Genomic DNA, 14,522 nt, shown 5'->3' on the forward strand with positions numbered 1-14,522 from the left:
AAGGTGGACAAATCCACCCTAAAAAAAGTAACAACAGAATGTACATGCATTGTACTATTCCAATGACCTTGGATAGTCTGCACTGTCGAGTACTGCTACTAACTTTGCACTCTGGTTAGATGCCAACTTAATTGCGTTGTACTTTGTACTTAATGACAATCTAATCTAGTCGGGTCAATCTATAAATATAAACGAGTATCTCCCTAAACTGGAAATTGGAGAATCAAGACTTAAATGTGTGATGTCATCAAGTGACACTTCAGTCCATTCACAACAAATTGGTGGCTCATTGCTAAAAAAAAAAAGTATTTTTGAATGCTTGAGCTCTTCTATATCCAAACCATGGTGATAACGGTAATCACCATGGTTACTGTCCTAGTGTCCTAGGAGTTGTCACCATGGTTACTGTCCTAGTGTCCTAGGAGTTGTCACCATGGTTACTGTCAGTGTCCTAGGAGTTGTCACCATGGTTACTGTCATCGTGTCCTAGGAGTTGTCACCATGGTTACTGTCAGTGTCCTAGGAGTTGTCACCATGGTTACTGTCCTAGTGTCCTAGGAGTTGTCACCATGGTTACTGTCAGTGTCCTAGGAGTTGTCACCATGGTTACTGTCAGTGTCCTAGGAGTTGTCACCATGGTTACTGTCCTAGTGTCCTAGGAGTTGCCACCATGGTTACTGTCATAATGTCCTAGGAGTTGTCACCATGGTTACTGTCCTAGTGTCCTAGGAGTTGTCACCATGGTTACTGTCCTAGTGTCCTAGGAGTTGTCACCATGGTTACTGTCATAATGTCCTAGGAGTTGTCACCATGGTTACTGTCAGTGTCCTAGGAGTTGTCACCATGGTTACTGTCATCGTGTCCTAGTGTCCTAGGAGTTGTCACCATGGTTACTGTCCTAGTGTCCTAGGAGTTGTCACCATGGTTACTGTCAGTGTCCTAGGAGTTGCCACCATGGTTACTGTCCTAGTGTCCTAGGAGTTGTCACCATGGTTACTGTCCTAGTGTCCTAGGAGTTGTCACCATGGTTACTGTCCTAGTGTCCTAGGAGTTGTCACCATGGTTACTGTCATAATGTCCTAGGAGTTGTCACCATGGTTACTGTCATAGTGTCCTAGGAGTTGTCACCATGGTTACTGTCCTAGTGTCCTAGGAGTTGTCACCATGGTTACTGTCCTAGTGTCCTAGGAGTTGTCACCATGGTTACTGTCATAATGTCCTAGGAGTTGTCACCATGGTTACTGTCCTAGTGTCCTAGGAGTTGTCACCATGGTTACTGTCCTAGTGTCCTAGGAGTTGTCACCATGGTTACTGTCCTAGTGTCCTAGGAGTTGTCACCATGGTTACTGTCCTAGTGTCCTAGGAGTTGTCACCATGGTTACTGTCCTAGTGTCCTAGGAGTTGTCACCATGGTTACTGTCAGTGTCCTAGGAGTTGTCACCATGGTTACTGTCATAATGTCCTAGGAGTTGTCACCATGGTTACTGTCATAATGTCCTAGGAGTTGTCACCATGGTTACTGTCATAATGTCCTAGGAGTTGTCACCATGGTTACTGTCATAATGTCCTAGGAGTTGTCACCATGGTTACTGTCATAATGTCCTAGGAGTTGTCACCATGGTTACTGTCATAATGTCCTAGGAGTTGTCACCATGGTTACTGTCATAATGTCCTAGGAGTTGTCACCATGGTTACTGTCATAATGTCCTAGGAGTTGTCACCATGGTTACTGTCAGTGTCCTAGGAGTTGTCACCATGGTTACTGTCCTAGTGTCCTAGGAGTTGTCACCATGGTGGTTACTGTCATAATGTCCTAGGAGTTGTCACCATGGTTACTGTCCTAGTGTCCTAGGAGTTGTCACCATGGTTAATGTCCTAGTGTCCTAGGAGTTGTCACCATGGTTAGTGTCATAATGTCCTAGGAGTTGTCAGTCACCATGGTTACTGTCCTCCATGATCAGTCTCTTGATGACATCATCACTAGAGTCTTGTCTCTCTGGCGTTCATCTTAAGAAGAGAACTGTACAGAACTCAACACTCTGGCAACAGTTCTAGTAGACATTCCTGGAGTCTGCATTGCCAATTGACCTATCGCAAGCCCGCCTTTTCTTGATCCTCCAATCACAACTGTTGCTTTCCCCGGTCATGCTGAGAAAGGGCGGGGCTTGAGATAGGTGAATTGATTGATTGATTGATTGATTGAAAATTGTATTAACACTTTGAATGCCCATCACGCGATATCAGCCCGCAGGTTGAATGCCCATCATGAGGATTCTCGTGATTTTTTTTTATTAGCGATCTGAATTCATATTTCATCAACCGAGTCTACCGTTGGTAAATCAGCCACCCCAGGCGCTCAGATGTGAAAAAAAGCGCCCCCTATCGTCTCCCAGATGGTAATGCACCCTTTTGGATTGAACTCAATGAAAATGGATGAGAAAAAAAAACTCCGGAATCCACATTTTACTTCTCACGCATGTAACCGGAGCCAATCAGCTTCATTCTGGACCCTCAGCACAGCGTGTAATATGTGTTTTACAGTATACGCGTGGGATCAATAAAAGGATACATTTTTGGAATGGCGATCAGGAATTGGAATAATCCATTTGGATACCATCTGCTCTCCGGTAAGGAATCTATTTTACCAGTCTTAGGATAATCAGACCCGTTTTTACGGAGATATAAGCTTTTCCCCTATAATGTGATATGGCTGTTTGACTGTAAGAGCGATCAGGAACTGAGAGAATCGATTTTCAGTGCGCAGCACCAGTGTGCACACGTACACACATACTATCGATAATCTAGCGTTTATTTGAAAACGATTCATAAATAGGCCAAAAAATTACCGTTCTAGAATATTACAGTACAGGGCGATTATCATGGAATCTTTTTTTTTTTTTTTTGTGAAAACGAGGGCTTTTCAAAATGCTATAAAACGGAAATGAACCGATAAAAAAACAATCCGCTTCGACAATGTTGACTGGAAATGAGTCATTGATAATCAAATTGTAATCAAGTTGTAATCAATAATAATAATAATAATAGATTGAATTTTAAGAGAGAAGCGCCTTTCTCAGACTCAAGGACACTGTACAAGGAAAGGATGGAAAAAAATAAAAGTAAGTAATAAAATTGAAAAAATATATATAATAAAATACATAAAAGATCTGTGTATAGTAACAACAAGAAAAAACAAATAAGATAAGAGATAAAAATAAATAAAAAAAAGGAGGCAAGTTCTGTCCAATTGGATGAAGTGGTTAAAATTAACAAACAAACAAACAACAAAACAAAACAACGGAATCTGTGGCTTAAAAAGAGTCAGGGGTGGGCTACTTGGGAGCGGGGCCGTGTTGCGTGAAGGCAAGTGTGAACAGGTGGGTTTTTAGCTTGGTTTTGAAGAGGTTGATGGTGTCAGAGCCTCGGATGAGGGGGGAGAGGGAGTTCCACAGTCTGGGGGCTGCTGCAGCGAAAGCTCGGTCTCCCAGTGTGGAACGCCTGGTGCGGGGGATGGTGAGGAGGTCGGAGTTGGAGGATCGGAGGCCTCGTGCTGGAGTGTAGGGGTGGAGTAGGTTGGTCAGGTAGGAAGGGGCCAACCCGTGCGGGGATTTGTAGGTGAGGAGGAGGATCTTGTAGGGGATTCGATAGTTGATGGGGAGCCAGTGGAGTTTTTGCAGGGTGGGGGTGATGTGCTGCCAGCGTTTGGTGCGCGTGAGGACCCTCGCAGCAGAGTTTTGGACGTACTGTAAACGATCCAGAACCTTCTTGGAGGCACCAAGAAGGACTCCGTTACAGTAGTCGAGGCGGGAAGTGATGAAGGCGTGAATGAGTGTTTCCGCTGAGGTGTCGGAGAGTGAGGGGCGGAGGCGGGAGATGGTTCTGAGGTGGAAGAAGGCGGATCTGGTGACAGACTTGACGTGAGGGTGAAATGAGAGGGTGGAGTCCAGTATGACGCCCAGGTTCCTTACCTCTGTGGAGGGGCAGATGGAGTAGCCATCCACGGAGAGAACAAGGTGGTCTATCTTTTGGAGGAGGGCTGGGGAGGCTACAACTATGAGTTCGGTTTTCTTACTATTGAGTTGGAGGAAATTGGTGGTCATCCATATTTTTATGTCCTGGAGGCAGGCAGTGAGGGAGGGGGGAGGAAGGGGGGCCGAGGGTTTGGTGTGGAGGTAGAGCTGTGTGTCGTCTGCATAGAAGTGGAAGTGGAGGCCGTGTTTCCTTATGATGTCACCGAGTGGGAGGAGGTAAATCATAAAAAGGAGCGGACCTAGCACCGAACCCTGGGGAACACCCTGTTTAACAAGTGCTGGAGCTGACCTGGAGCCCCCGAGGGAAACATACTGCCACCTGTTGGTGAGGTAGGATGTGAACCAGGACAAGGGGGTACCAGTGATGCCAAGGACACTTTCCAGGCGGTCTAGGAGGATTGAGTGTGAGATGGTGTCGAAGGCAGCTGAGAGGTCCAGGAGGATGAGGATGTTGATGTTGCCAGCATCAGCAGCCATGAGGAGGTAATTTGTCACCTTGATCAGGGCGGTCTCGGTGCTGTGTTTAGTCCTGAACCCAGACTGGAGTGGTTCAAACAGGTCATGGTAGGCCATGTGACTCTGTAGCTGGGCGGCTACTGCGCGCTCGAGGACCTTGCTGAGGAAGGGGAGGTTTGAGATGGGGCGGAAGTTGTTGAGGTTATCGGGGTCCAGACCGGGTTTTTTTAGGATTGGGGTGACTGCTGCCACCTTTAAGTCAGCAGGGACGGAGCCAGTGGACAGGGATGAATTAATGATGTCTACCATGAGAGGGCAGAGGGCAGGCAGGCCAGCCTTCACCAGGGTGGTGGGCATAGGGTCCAGAGAGCAGGTGGAAGATTTAGAGCCAGACACCAGCTTCGTAATGGAGTCGGTGTCCACCAGGGAGAAGGATGAAAAGGAGTGGGTGGGATGGGGCAGAGGGTCATGTCAAGTTATTATAAACAATGTGGCCTGTTGGGATGTTAGATCCTAATGTGAAAAACTGTGATTTTATGTCTGCTCATTTAACCCTTGCTATTATTTTATTTATTTTTACTTCTATCTCTACGCCCCACTATCCGCTGGGTGCATACTATGACCATTATCATGTTTTGTAACTGATTACAGAAATTCAAGAAGCCTATTGGAACGTGAGGTTCTGATGTGATTTGATTAATATATCTGCATTATTTTATCCCACTTTATGCTTTGCTCTTGCTGCTTGTTTTACACTGATTTTATGTCTTATTTCTTACTGATGTAAAGCACTTTGAACGGCAATCCCCTGTATGAAAGGTGCTATACATTACAAATAGTTATTATTATTATTATAGTGGAACAGCAATATCACGTATTTCCAATGTTTTACCTACTCTACCACTGAGACAGGGTTCCCACGGTACCTGGAAAACATTGAAAACATGGGATTCATTTTTTCATTTTCCAGGTATGGAAAGGCATGGAAACTGAGCAAAAGTGACCAATTACATGGAAATAGAAACAGTTGTCTTGGAAAATTGTATTGGATGATGTGTAATAAAATTTAACTATTGAGCACAGAATTAACATGAGTTTATAAAAACCCTTTACATGTGAACAGCTTTTACTGTAGATAGAAATGAATGATCCCATGTTGTAGAGCATGCTCTTGGCATCCTATATGGTATATTGGATGTTGGAATTTGATGCAGGCAACTTGGTGAGCCAAGGGAGCCTTGGCATCTACAGTGAAACTTGAGTGAAACTTCTTATGCAAGTTTATCCTCAAATGTAGCTGTGTTTTAACTGTGTGGTAAACCTGGGTTTATCAACGTTAGTTAGTAAGCAGTGCAATCTTGCTAACTAGCTAGCCAACGTTAGCTCATAACGAGCCAGTTAGCCAGCGCCAGGTACAGTAGCTACCAACGTTAGCTCTCATAACGAGGCAGTTAGCCAGCGCCAGGTACACTAGCTACCAACGTTAGCTCTCATAACGAGCCAGTTAGCCAGCGCCAGGTACAGTAGCTAGCCAACATTAGCTCTCATAACGAGCCAGTTAGCCAGCGCCAGGTACAGTAGCTAGTAGGGGTGTAACGGTACACAAAATCCACGGTTCGGTACGTACCTCGGTTTTGAAGTCACGGTTCGGTATTTTTTCGGTACAGTGTATTTCCCAAAAGTTTTCAATTAACCTTTTTTTTATTTTTTTTTACTAATATAATAGCATAATAATGCAAGGAAACCGTTTCAAAGTGCAACAAACCTTTATTTAACATTGGAAGACATTTTAAATATCCTAAATTAAAAAATGCTCAGTTTGATTGTTTATTATAAAACAAACTGAAACTGGAAACAAGCCCTCTGTCTGGCTTTTTGTGTCATCCTTTTAACATCTACATTATTAATGTAGCTTGCGGTACCATGTACAAAATGTTAGTATGAGGAAAAAACTGTGGAAATGTAATAAATAAAAGGGAGTGTTCCAAATAAACACCAAAATATATACCATCTCTATTGGAATGGAGACTTCAGCACAGGATAAACTAGGGATGGGCAAAAATAATCCAGATCGATTGATCACATGATGTACTCGAGTACTCGTGGAGGAAAACGCTGTACAAAATAAACGTCTTTTCCGGTGTTTTAGACTTTTATTTTGAAGCCCACCGACCGGAGCTTTTCCGCTGTTTTAGACTTTTATTTTGAAGCCCGCCGACCGGAGCAGAAGTATTATTGTTATTATCCTAGCTGCCTAGCAGAACGTATTGAGCCGACAACTTGTCTCGTCCGGTTCTGTGTTTTTGAGCTAATGATAAAACAAATGTTGATTGTTGGTGAACAACTAACTTTAGGTTAGTTTTAACGTTAGCTACTAACGTTAGATGCAGCTACTACAGGCAATCAACGATGAGGAGGAAGCGTCAAAGCCGTATAGAATAGCCCTGTGTGCGTACTTAGGCACGACTCGAAACTACCTGTTATAATAAATTAATTCATGTTTAACTTGTCCCCGTGTCCAGTCCTTTGACTAGCCCCACCCGTTCATTGTAAACAATGATGCATGTAATTGTATTAATGTTATTGTGTGTTGTAGGCAGCTATGCTATACATTGTATTTAGTTTGTTAGCTATTTAGCTAATATTGAATAGCATCAACGACGCTAGATCTTTAATCTTTATTTAGCAGTCCAGTTTCTCCGGGCAGTAGCGAGTAACTACTTGGGTCTAAAAATAGCTAGCCTACACTACAAAAAAAGGTTCCATACCGTTGCAATCGCTCGGTGCACAGCCCGTACTGTACCGGAGGACCAGATTGAGACGGTACAGTACGTATCCGCGTACCGTTACACCCCTAGTAGCTAGCCAACATTAGCTCTCATAACGAGCCAGTTAGCCAGCGCCAGGTACAGTAGCTAGCCAACGTTAGCTCTCATAACGAGCCAGTTAGCCAGCGCCATGTACAGTAGCTAGCCAACGTTAGCTCTCATAACGAGCCAGTTAGCCAGCGCCAGGTACAGTAGCTACCAAAGTTAGCTCTCATAACGAGCCAGTTAGCCAGCGCCAGGTACAGTAGCTACCAACGTTAGCTCTCATAACGAGCCAGTTAGCCAGCGCCAGGTACAGTAGCTAGCCAATGTTAGCTCTCATAACGAGCCAGTTAGCCAGCGCCATGTACAGTAGCTAGCCAACGTTAGCTCTCATAACGAGCCAGTTAGCCAGCGCCAGGTACAGTAGCTACCAAAGTTAGCTCTCATAACGAGCCAGTTAGCCAGCGCCAGGTACAGTAGCTACCAACGTTAGCTCTCATAACGAGCCAGTTAGCCAGCGCCATGTACAGTAGCTAGCCAACGTTAGCTCTCATAACGATAACCAGTTTGATTTACAAAAGCTTTTACAGAGTAAGAGTAGTAGGGGTGAAACGATGCAACCTCACAACGATTAATTTTGATTACGATTACGAGAGGAGTTGAGAAGAGAAGACAGGAGCGGACATGAGGGGAGGTGTGGAGAGAAGAGGACAGGATGAGATAGGAGAGGAGTGGAAGAGAGAACATATATCAATCCCAGTGCTCGTGTTCCAGTTCAATAAATTGTTGTTAATAAATTGTTGTTCATCTACAGCTTGTTGCATTATTTCATGCATTGATATTATCAATAAGACATAATCTCTAAGCATTTACAATGTAGACTTGACTGGCACATCTTTTAAATCGAGTAAGTAGTCAGGTGTCCTAGGGGGTTGTGTGTGTGAGGGGAGGGGGGGCGCGGAAAACTTCAGCGGCCTATAGATCATCACTTAATATGGTACCTGGAAAATCAGGAGGTAGTATGGAAAAAAATGTCAAGGCAAGCGTGGGAACCCTGTGAGACATTCTGCTGGAAGAAAGGGTATACAAACATTTTGTGCCAGGCCTCTATTGCATCATCCCTCAAAAATTGAGGTGTCGGTGACACGGTGTTGTACAACAAAAACAGCACATTTGCCTTTTGTCCTCATCGTAAGAAACACCTGTGTACTGTAGTGATCATGCTGTTTAATCAGCATCTTGATGATATCTTGATATGACACACCTGATATAGTTCTCATATATCGACACATACTGTAGCAGCGGTGGCCTAAAGCAGTGGTTCCCAAAGTCGGGGTCGCGACCCAAAGGTGGGCCGCGAGCAGCCACGGGTGGGCCGCGAGATGAATAAAAAAAAATATAAAAAAAATATTTTTTTAATTTTTAATTTTTTAATTTTTAATTTTTAATTTTTTTATTTAAATTTTTTTGGTCAGGCCACTGAACTTAGAAGCATGCCAGGACAGTGTTTCTAGTTGTATTCTAAAATTCTATTCTATTGTATTCTAAAATGTGACTATATGGTTTTATATTAACTTAATAAATAAACAAAAACGAAAAATCTACTTATTTCAACGAACATTTCAAACTAAATAACAGATTATGCACATAAAACGCTGAAAACAACCGAAGCAACAATAGTATTTTAATGAGGCTATTATTATTATCATTATTATTTTGCAACAAGTTAGCCCTCTCATAAATAGCACATATAAATGAATAACTAACTTGAACTAACTTAATAGGATTGAAGTGATATTTGGCTTAAAAAATCGGTCGCCTGGCAAAAAAAAAAAAAAAAAAAAAAGCCAGACGATGTGCATTGGGCCGCGGCTCTCTGACGCCTTATTTTCTGGGCCCCGGCCTGAAAAGTTTGGGAACCCCTGGCCTAAAGGTTAAAGAAGCGGGTTTGTGACCGGAAGGTCGCCGGTTCGATCCCCCGGACCGGCAGGAAAAAGGAAGTGAATGAATAACACCCTCAACACCAACCGCTGAAGTGCCCTTGAGCAAGGCACTCAACCCCCAACTGCTCCAGTGGAGTTGCTCAGTGGCTAACGGTGTCGGACTGTGGTTGTACTGGGCAGCTCCCAGGTGTGAATGTGAAGCAGGGCGTTACTGAAAAAGTGCTCCGAGAACCTACCCTGGGACCTGGGTAAATAAAGGTTCAAATAATTAAATAAATAGCAACCATTGTTTCTTCCAACATGGAAGGACAAATGGGTAAATAATTATCTTGATATGACACACCTGTCCAGTAGATGATTATCTTGATATGACACACCTGTCCAGTAGATGATTATCTTGATATGACACACCTGTCCAGAAGATGATTATCTTGATATGACACACCTGTCCAGTAGATGATTATCTTGATATGACACACCTGTCCAGTAGATGATTATCTTGATATGACACACCTGTCCAGTAGATGATTATCTTGATATGACACACCTGTCCAGTAGATGATTATCTTGGTAAAGGTGTAATATTCACCAACAGGGATGTCAACAAATCCCTTACAAAAACTTACATAGAAAGAATCATTGATCTTGTATTTAAACTTGTGAAAAATAAAAGTGTTGCATTTACATTTGTTTGTAAATTGTTCAGTGTAGAAATAACATGTGCATTTTATTTTAGGGTGGATTTAGCCTTTTTAAGGTTGATTTATTCTTTAAAAAGGCTCCTGGTTAGAAGGAAAAGACAGGGTTCAGTCTCTTTTTTGGCGTGGGGTGAATTTGCTAACATTCTACAAGATGTGTGTGTATTGACCCATCTCAAACCCTGCCCTCCTTTCCTGATCCTCCAATCACGGCTGTTGCTTCGAGGATCAAGAAAAGCGGGCAGGGTTTGAGACAACACTGGGAAGATGGTTGGTTGAGGAATAGAATGGCCCCCCTGAGCACCTCAGCTGAATCTACCATGTTCACACGGTGTCCGTTTTGCTTGGGTGGAAACGGGGTGGAAAGGAATCCCAACCTGAACATAAAGTTCAGGTTGGGATTCCTAAAGTAGCCAATCACCAGAATGAACGGTTGTGTTCACCGTGAGTAAGGTGTACAAGTTACAACGCAGCACCGCACGCAAAGAACCAATCAAACTAAAAGAACCAATCAAACTAAAAGAACCACCAGATGTTGTTTTCCCCTAAAAGAACCACATCATTCTGAAGGATACATTTCCCATTTGTCCTTTATTTTTATTTTTTATTCCTAAATAATAGAACTGACGCGTGTCTAGTCTTTTACCTTCTGAGAGGGCCAGTAACGTTGCTGTTGCTTTTTCTTAGGGGAGAGAACAGCCAAACATTCGCAGAAGACCTCCTCCAACATTTCACAGCTTTTCTACCTGAGAAAAGGTACAGTCAAAGGTCTAGAATGGCCGCTAACATGTCTAAAATGATTATCAGATTGTTTTACGGCGTTTAAACAACCTATATTTATGTTGTTGCCGTTGTCTCTCCTCAGGTTCCTGTCTGACTACGACGAGCGCTTCTCCATCGCGGACGACATCAGCCTTCTGCAGCAGGCGCTCCCGCTCATGTATCCTCTACTACACACTCACCCCACCAGTCACCTCACGCACAAATACCTTTCTGTGAACAATAACTATTTTGCATTCCGCATATACTGCCACTTAACCCTTTCACTACCACACTACAGAAGGATAACCCTTTCACTACCACACTACAGACTGTGGTGTGGTAGTGAAAGGCTTAACCTGTATTGTCGCAGTGAAAGGGTTAACCATTTGGTCGTGTGGTGGTGAAAGGGTTAATAGACCGTTTGTTGAGGATTGACGTAACGTTACACCTCCAGTTGCAGTTAGTCGCGGCTTCCCTCAACGTCATCGCTGCGACGCGAGACGCAGAAATATCTCCTCCTTGACAATAAAGGAATGTAATTGGAAATTCTGGAATGTAATTGGAATGTAATTGTAATTACACCTTTGGTGTAACGTTAACGGGTTCCAGCTCATTCTGCTGGGGCGCATGGAGTTGAACCCTTTGGTTGCCAAAAACAGAGATCTACGTTTCTGTGGCCCAGCGGTTGAGTGCCAGAAACGTAGATCTACGCTATTGCACTCTATTTGAAACGATGTGGTTTGTTTTCTTGGCCGAGCTGCGGTGTGGGGGCGGGGTCTGAACACTCTGGCAAGACAAGCCGTCACCACAGTTGCCTCGACGAGGGTCCCGTGGCGACAGGGGTGGCGTGTCCCTCCCACGCAGACCCCCGCCGCTGAGAGATCGCGCTGTGCAGGTGAAAAGATGCGACGGCTGCTTCCTTGAGTACCGGAGGGGACACGTGATGTAAGGCTTCTTCCACATTGCAGCCGGCTTGTGGGAGGCATGGCCTAACGGCGTTCGAGACAGGGGAGGGTAGAATTGGACGATACGAAATTCGGATGGGAGAAAAATAGAAAATGGGAGAAAAAAAAGTAGATATAAAAATATATATATTTGGAATATCAGATAATTCGATTATTCTTTTTGCAGTACATCAGAGACAAGGTAAGGACTATATGTTACCATTCTTGCGTTGATCCGATGATTTGTTCGCCGCGATTGCAGCGTGTGTCTGTAATGTACTGTGTATAGGCATGTGCCGGTATGACATTTTGAAGGTATGATAACCTTGGGCAAAAATACCCCGGTTCACGGTATTCGGTATTTTTATTTTTTTTGTAATCCCATTGAACAAAACTTCTTTTATTACAGTGCACAAATCAGCTTTTCTGTAAGTGTTATTTATGAATGTGTGAAGATATATTACACACAGAGGGAACTGTCTGACCACTTTCAAACTAAGTACATTTATGAATAGGCCTATGTACTTCAAACTTCAACTTCAAATTACTTTATTTTCCTTTCGGAACTTCATTTGTGCAGTAGTTAAAAGACAAACATACAGTCACAATACATAGATACTCACCACTATAAAAAAAACACTGCTATGTTTAAACTACAGTAAAAAGACCACTATATAAAAAAACACAAACTACATTAAAACTACAGTACTTAAAGCATGATATATTAAAATCCATGTGGAGTAGTTCTATATGTATATAAATAATAGTAGTACAGGTGATATATGTCTATTTTAAGTAGTCCAAAGTCCTTGGGGGGGGGGGGGGTGTATGTGTATAGGTGTTCAGCAGTATGATGGACGTTTTTGTTAATGTAATGTAATCTACTTGCACAGATGTATGTTATATAGCCTAGTACTATTCTTACTGGATTAAACGTACATTTAAACAATTCATCTTTTGTGGAAGATCAACAACCACCCACGGAACTATGTGTTGGCGATAAGGGTTCCGCACGGACCATATTGCTTGTTACTTTCCTGTCGGCACACAAACTGTTAGCTTAACGTCAACAGAGTTTAACATTAAATAAATGTTTATCGTCGTCTTTCGGCATCCCCGCCTCAGACTCCTATCCTTCTCATGATTATGAATGTAACGGAACGTAGGCCAATCTCACTAACGTTACTCGACCGAAATCAATTAGCAACATGATTCACTGGTACTACTAGCTAGCTGGCTAACTAGCTAACGTTAACTATCTCCCGTCAAAACGTTAAGCTGTAATGGATCATGCATGATGTGGTGTGCTGTTAGTAGGGGTGGACGGTATGGTCTAAAATTTATATCACGGTATAATTTGAAGCATAGACGGTAACGGTATATATCACGGTATCAGTGTTTCCGTTAGATTTCTTTTTTGCCTGATAGGCAGGTTATATAAAGTGACATCCTCAAGGCATGTAGATTTATAATATTTTTACTTAAAACTAGGCTACTTTTGCGTATACAGTCATTATATTCCAAATAAAATAAGTCCAGAGTCGAGACTCCGTGCTGCTCCCAACGAATCCCAATAGTATGCAACTGCAGAGCCGCAGAGCAGGGGCGCTTTCGGGTCCTGTCACAGGCCCGCTCAACAGCGCCCCCCACCCAACGGCTGAATTGCCAATGGCTGAATTGGAGTATTGCACTGTGCAGGCACAGCTGTCCAGCTCTGCGGCTCTGCAGCTGCATGCTTCTTGCAAAATCCAGCATCCAGCTCCCGCTGCCCAGCCGTCATTATCAGAACACTACACACATATCATAATGTTCACAGCAAACTGTAGTTGAACACCAGGTATGTTTTATTAACGTAGAATAATTCATATAAGAAAAACGATAGGGAAATCTCTTACCTTTCTCCACTGGTTAAAAATGCCAGCAACTGAAATTGAAACTTGCTGTGCGCCGCGGTGATATGTGTTTATTATGAAATGACAATTGCGTGTTGACACGCCCACTGTGCGAAGCCTCCTAAATAACTTTTTCCAGTTTGCACATATCTATTATCTATGACTAATTCTATCTATTTTTAGGGGCAAATGCGAGTGAAATAGTCGCGCTGTGGTTACATGACGTCATTGCTATTTTAGAGCTGCTCTACCAGTTACAAGGTATAGTCAAAATCCATACCGTAGAGCAAATTCATACCGTTTATACCGTATACCATTTATACCGTCCACCCCTAGCTGTTAGTTATCTGAAAATAATGCTCTATACACAGGGGGTAATTAACGTGAGCTAACGTTAGCCCTTCGGCGAGTGGTTTGCATGGCCACTGGACAGTAACGTTAGCTACAGCTTCCGACGTTAGCCTAGCTAACGGTAGCTACATATCTAGCAAGCTATAGACAAAGAACGTTTAATGTGACTGATCTAGTGAGCTAGAATCAGAATATTCCACCCATCAATAGCTAATGTCAAGTATAAATAACGCAATGGCCATACCAACCCGTTCGTTTTAACAGGAGCTAGTTAACGTTAAGTTAGCTAGTTAGCCAGCTACTGACAGTTTGTAAACAGACAGGCAGATTCGCAAAATACCGTCGGCGCCTACCGTCTGAACGTAATTTTTTGTTCAATAAACAATGTGACTAGGGCAACGGTGACTTTCATGAAGAGGGGGGGGGGGGGGGGAATTATCTAAATTTACCCAGTTTTATCGTTTTTATCAAACATTTTGTCGAGAAAACCACAACCTCCACGCACATGCATATTTTAATCCATGGTTTCATAGCGTGCGTGTGTCATCTTAATGATGACGTCACACTGGGTACAGGGCAGCAGGGGCTCTGAGAGTCACAGGCAGACGGCAGGAAGCAGAGAGCCTTCTTGTTAC

General features: G+C 43.2%; 1 protein-coding gene across 1 annotated transcript in view; it reads left to right on the forward strand.

Moving 5' to 3' along the window:
- The window catches only part of ascc2 (activating signal cointegrator 1 complex subunit 2), a 72,725-nt gene that overhangs the window by 38,227 nt on the left and 19,976 nt on the right, over positions 1–14,522 (forward strand). The window contains exons 11-12 of the mRNA XM_084338164.1: positions 10,626–10,694; positions 10,804–10,878. Coding sequence (XP_084194290.1) covers positions 10,626–10,694; positions 10,804–10,878 — 144 coding nt within the window. The remainder of the gene's footprint in view (positions 1–10,625; positions 10,695–10,803; positions 10,879–14,522) is intronic.

Source organism: Notolepis coatsorum, assembly GCF_963971535.1.
Source record: "Notolepis coatsorum genome assembly, chromosome: 2".
In the NCBI taxonomy this organism is placed as follows: domain Eukaryota; kingdom Metazoa; phylum Chordata; class Actinopteri; order Aulopiformes; family Paralepididae; genus Notolepis; species Notolepis coatsorum.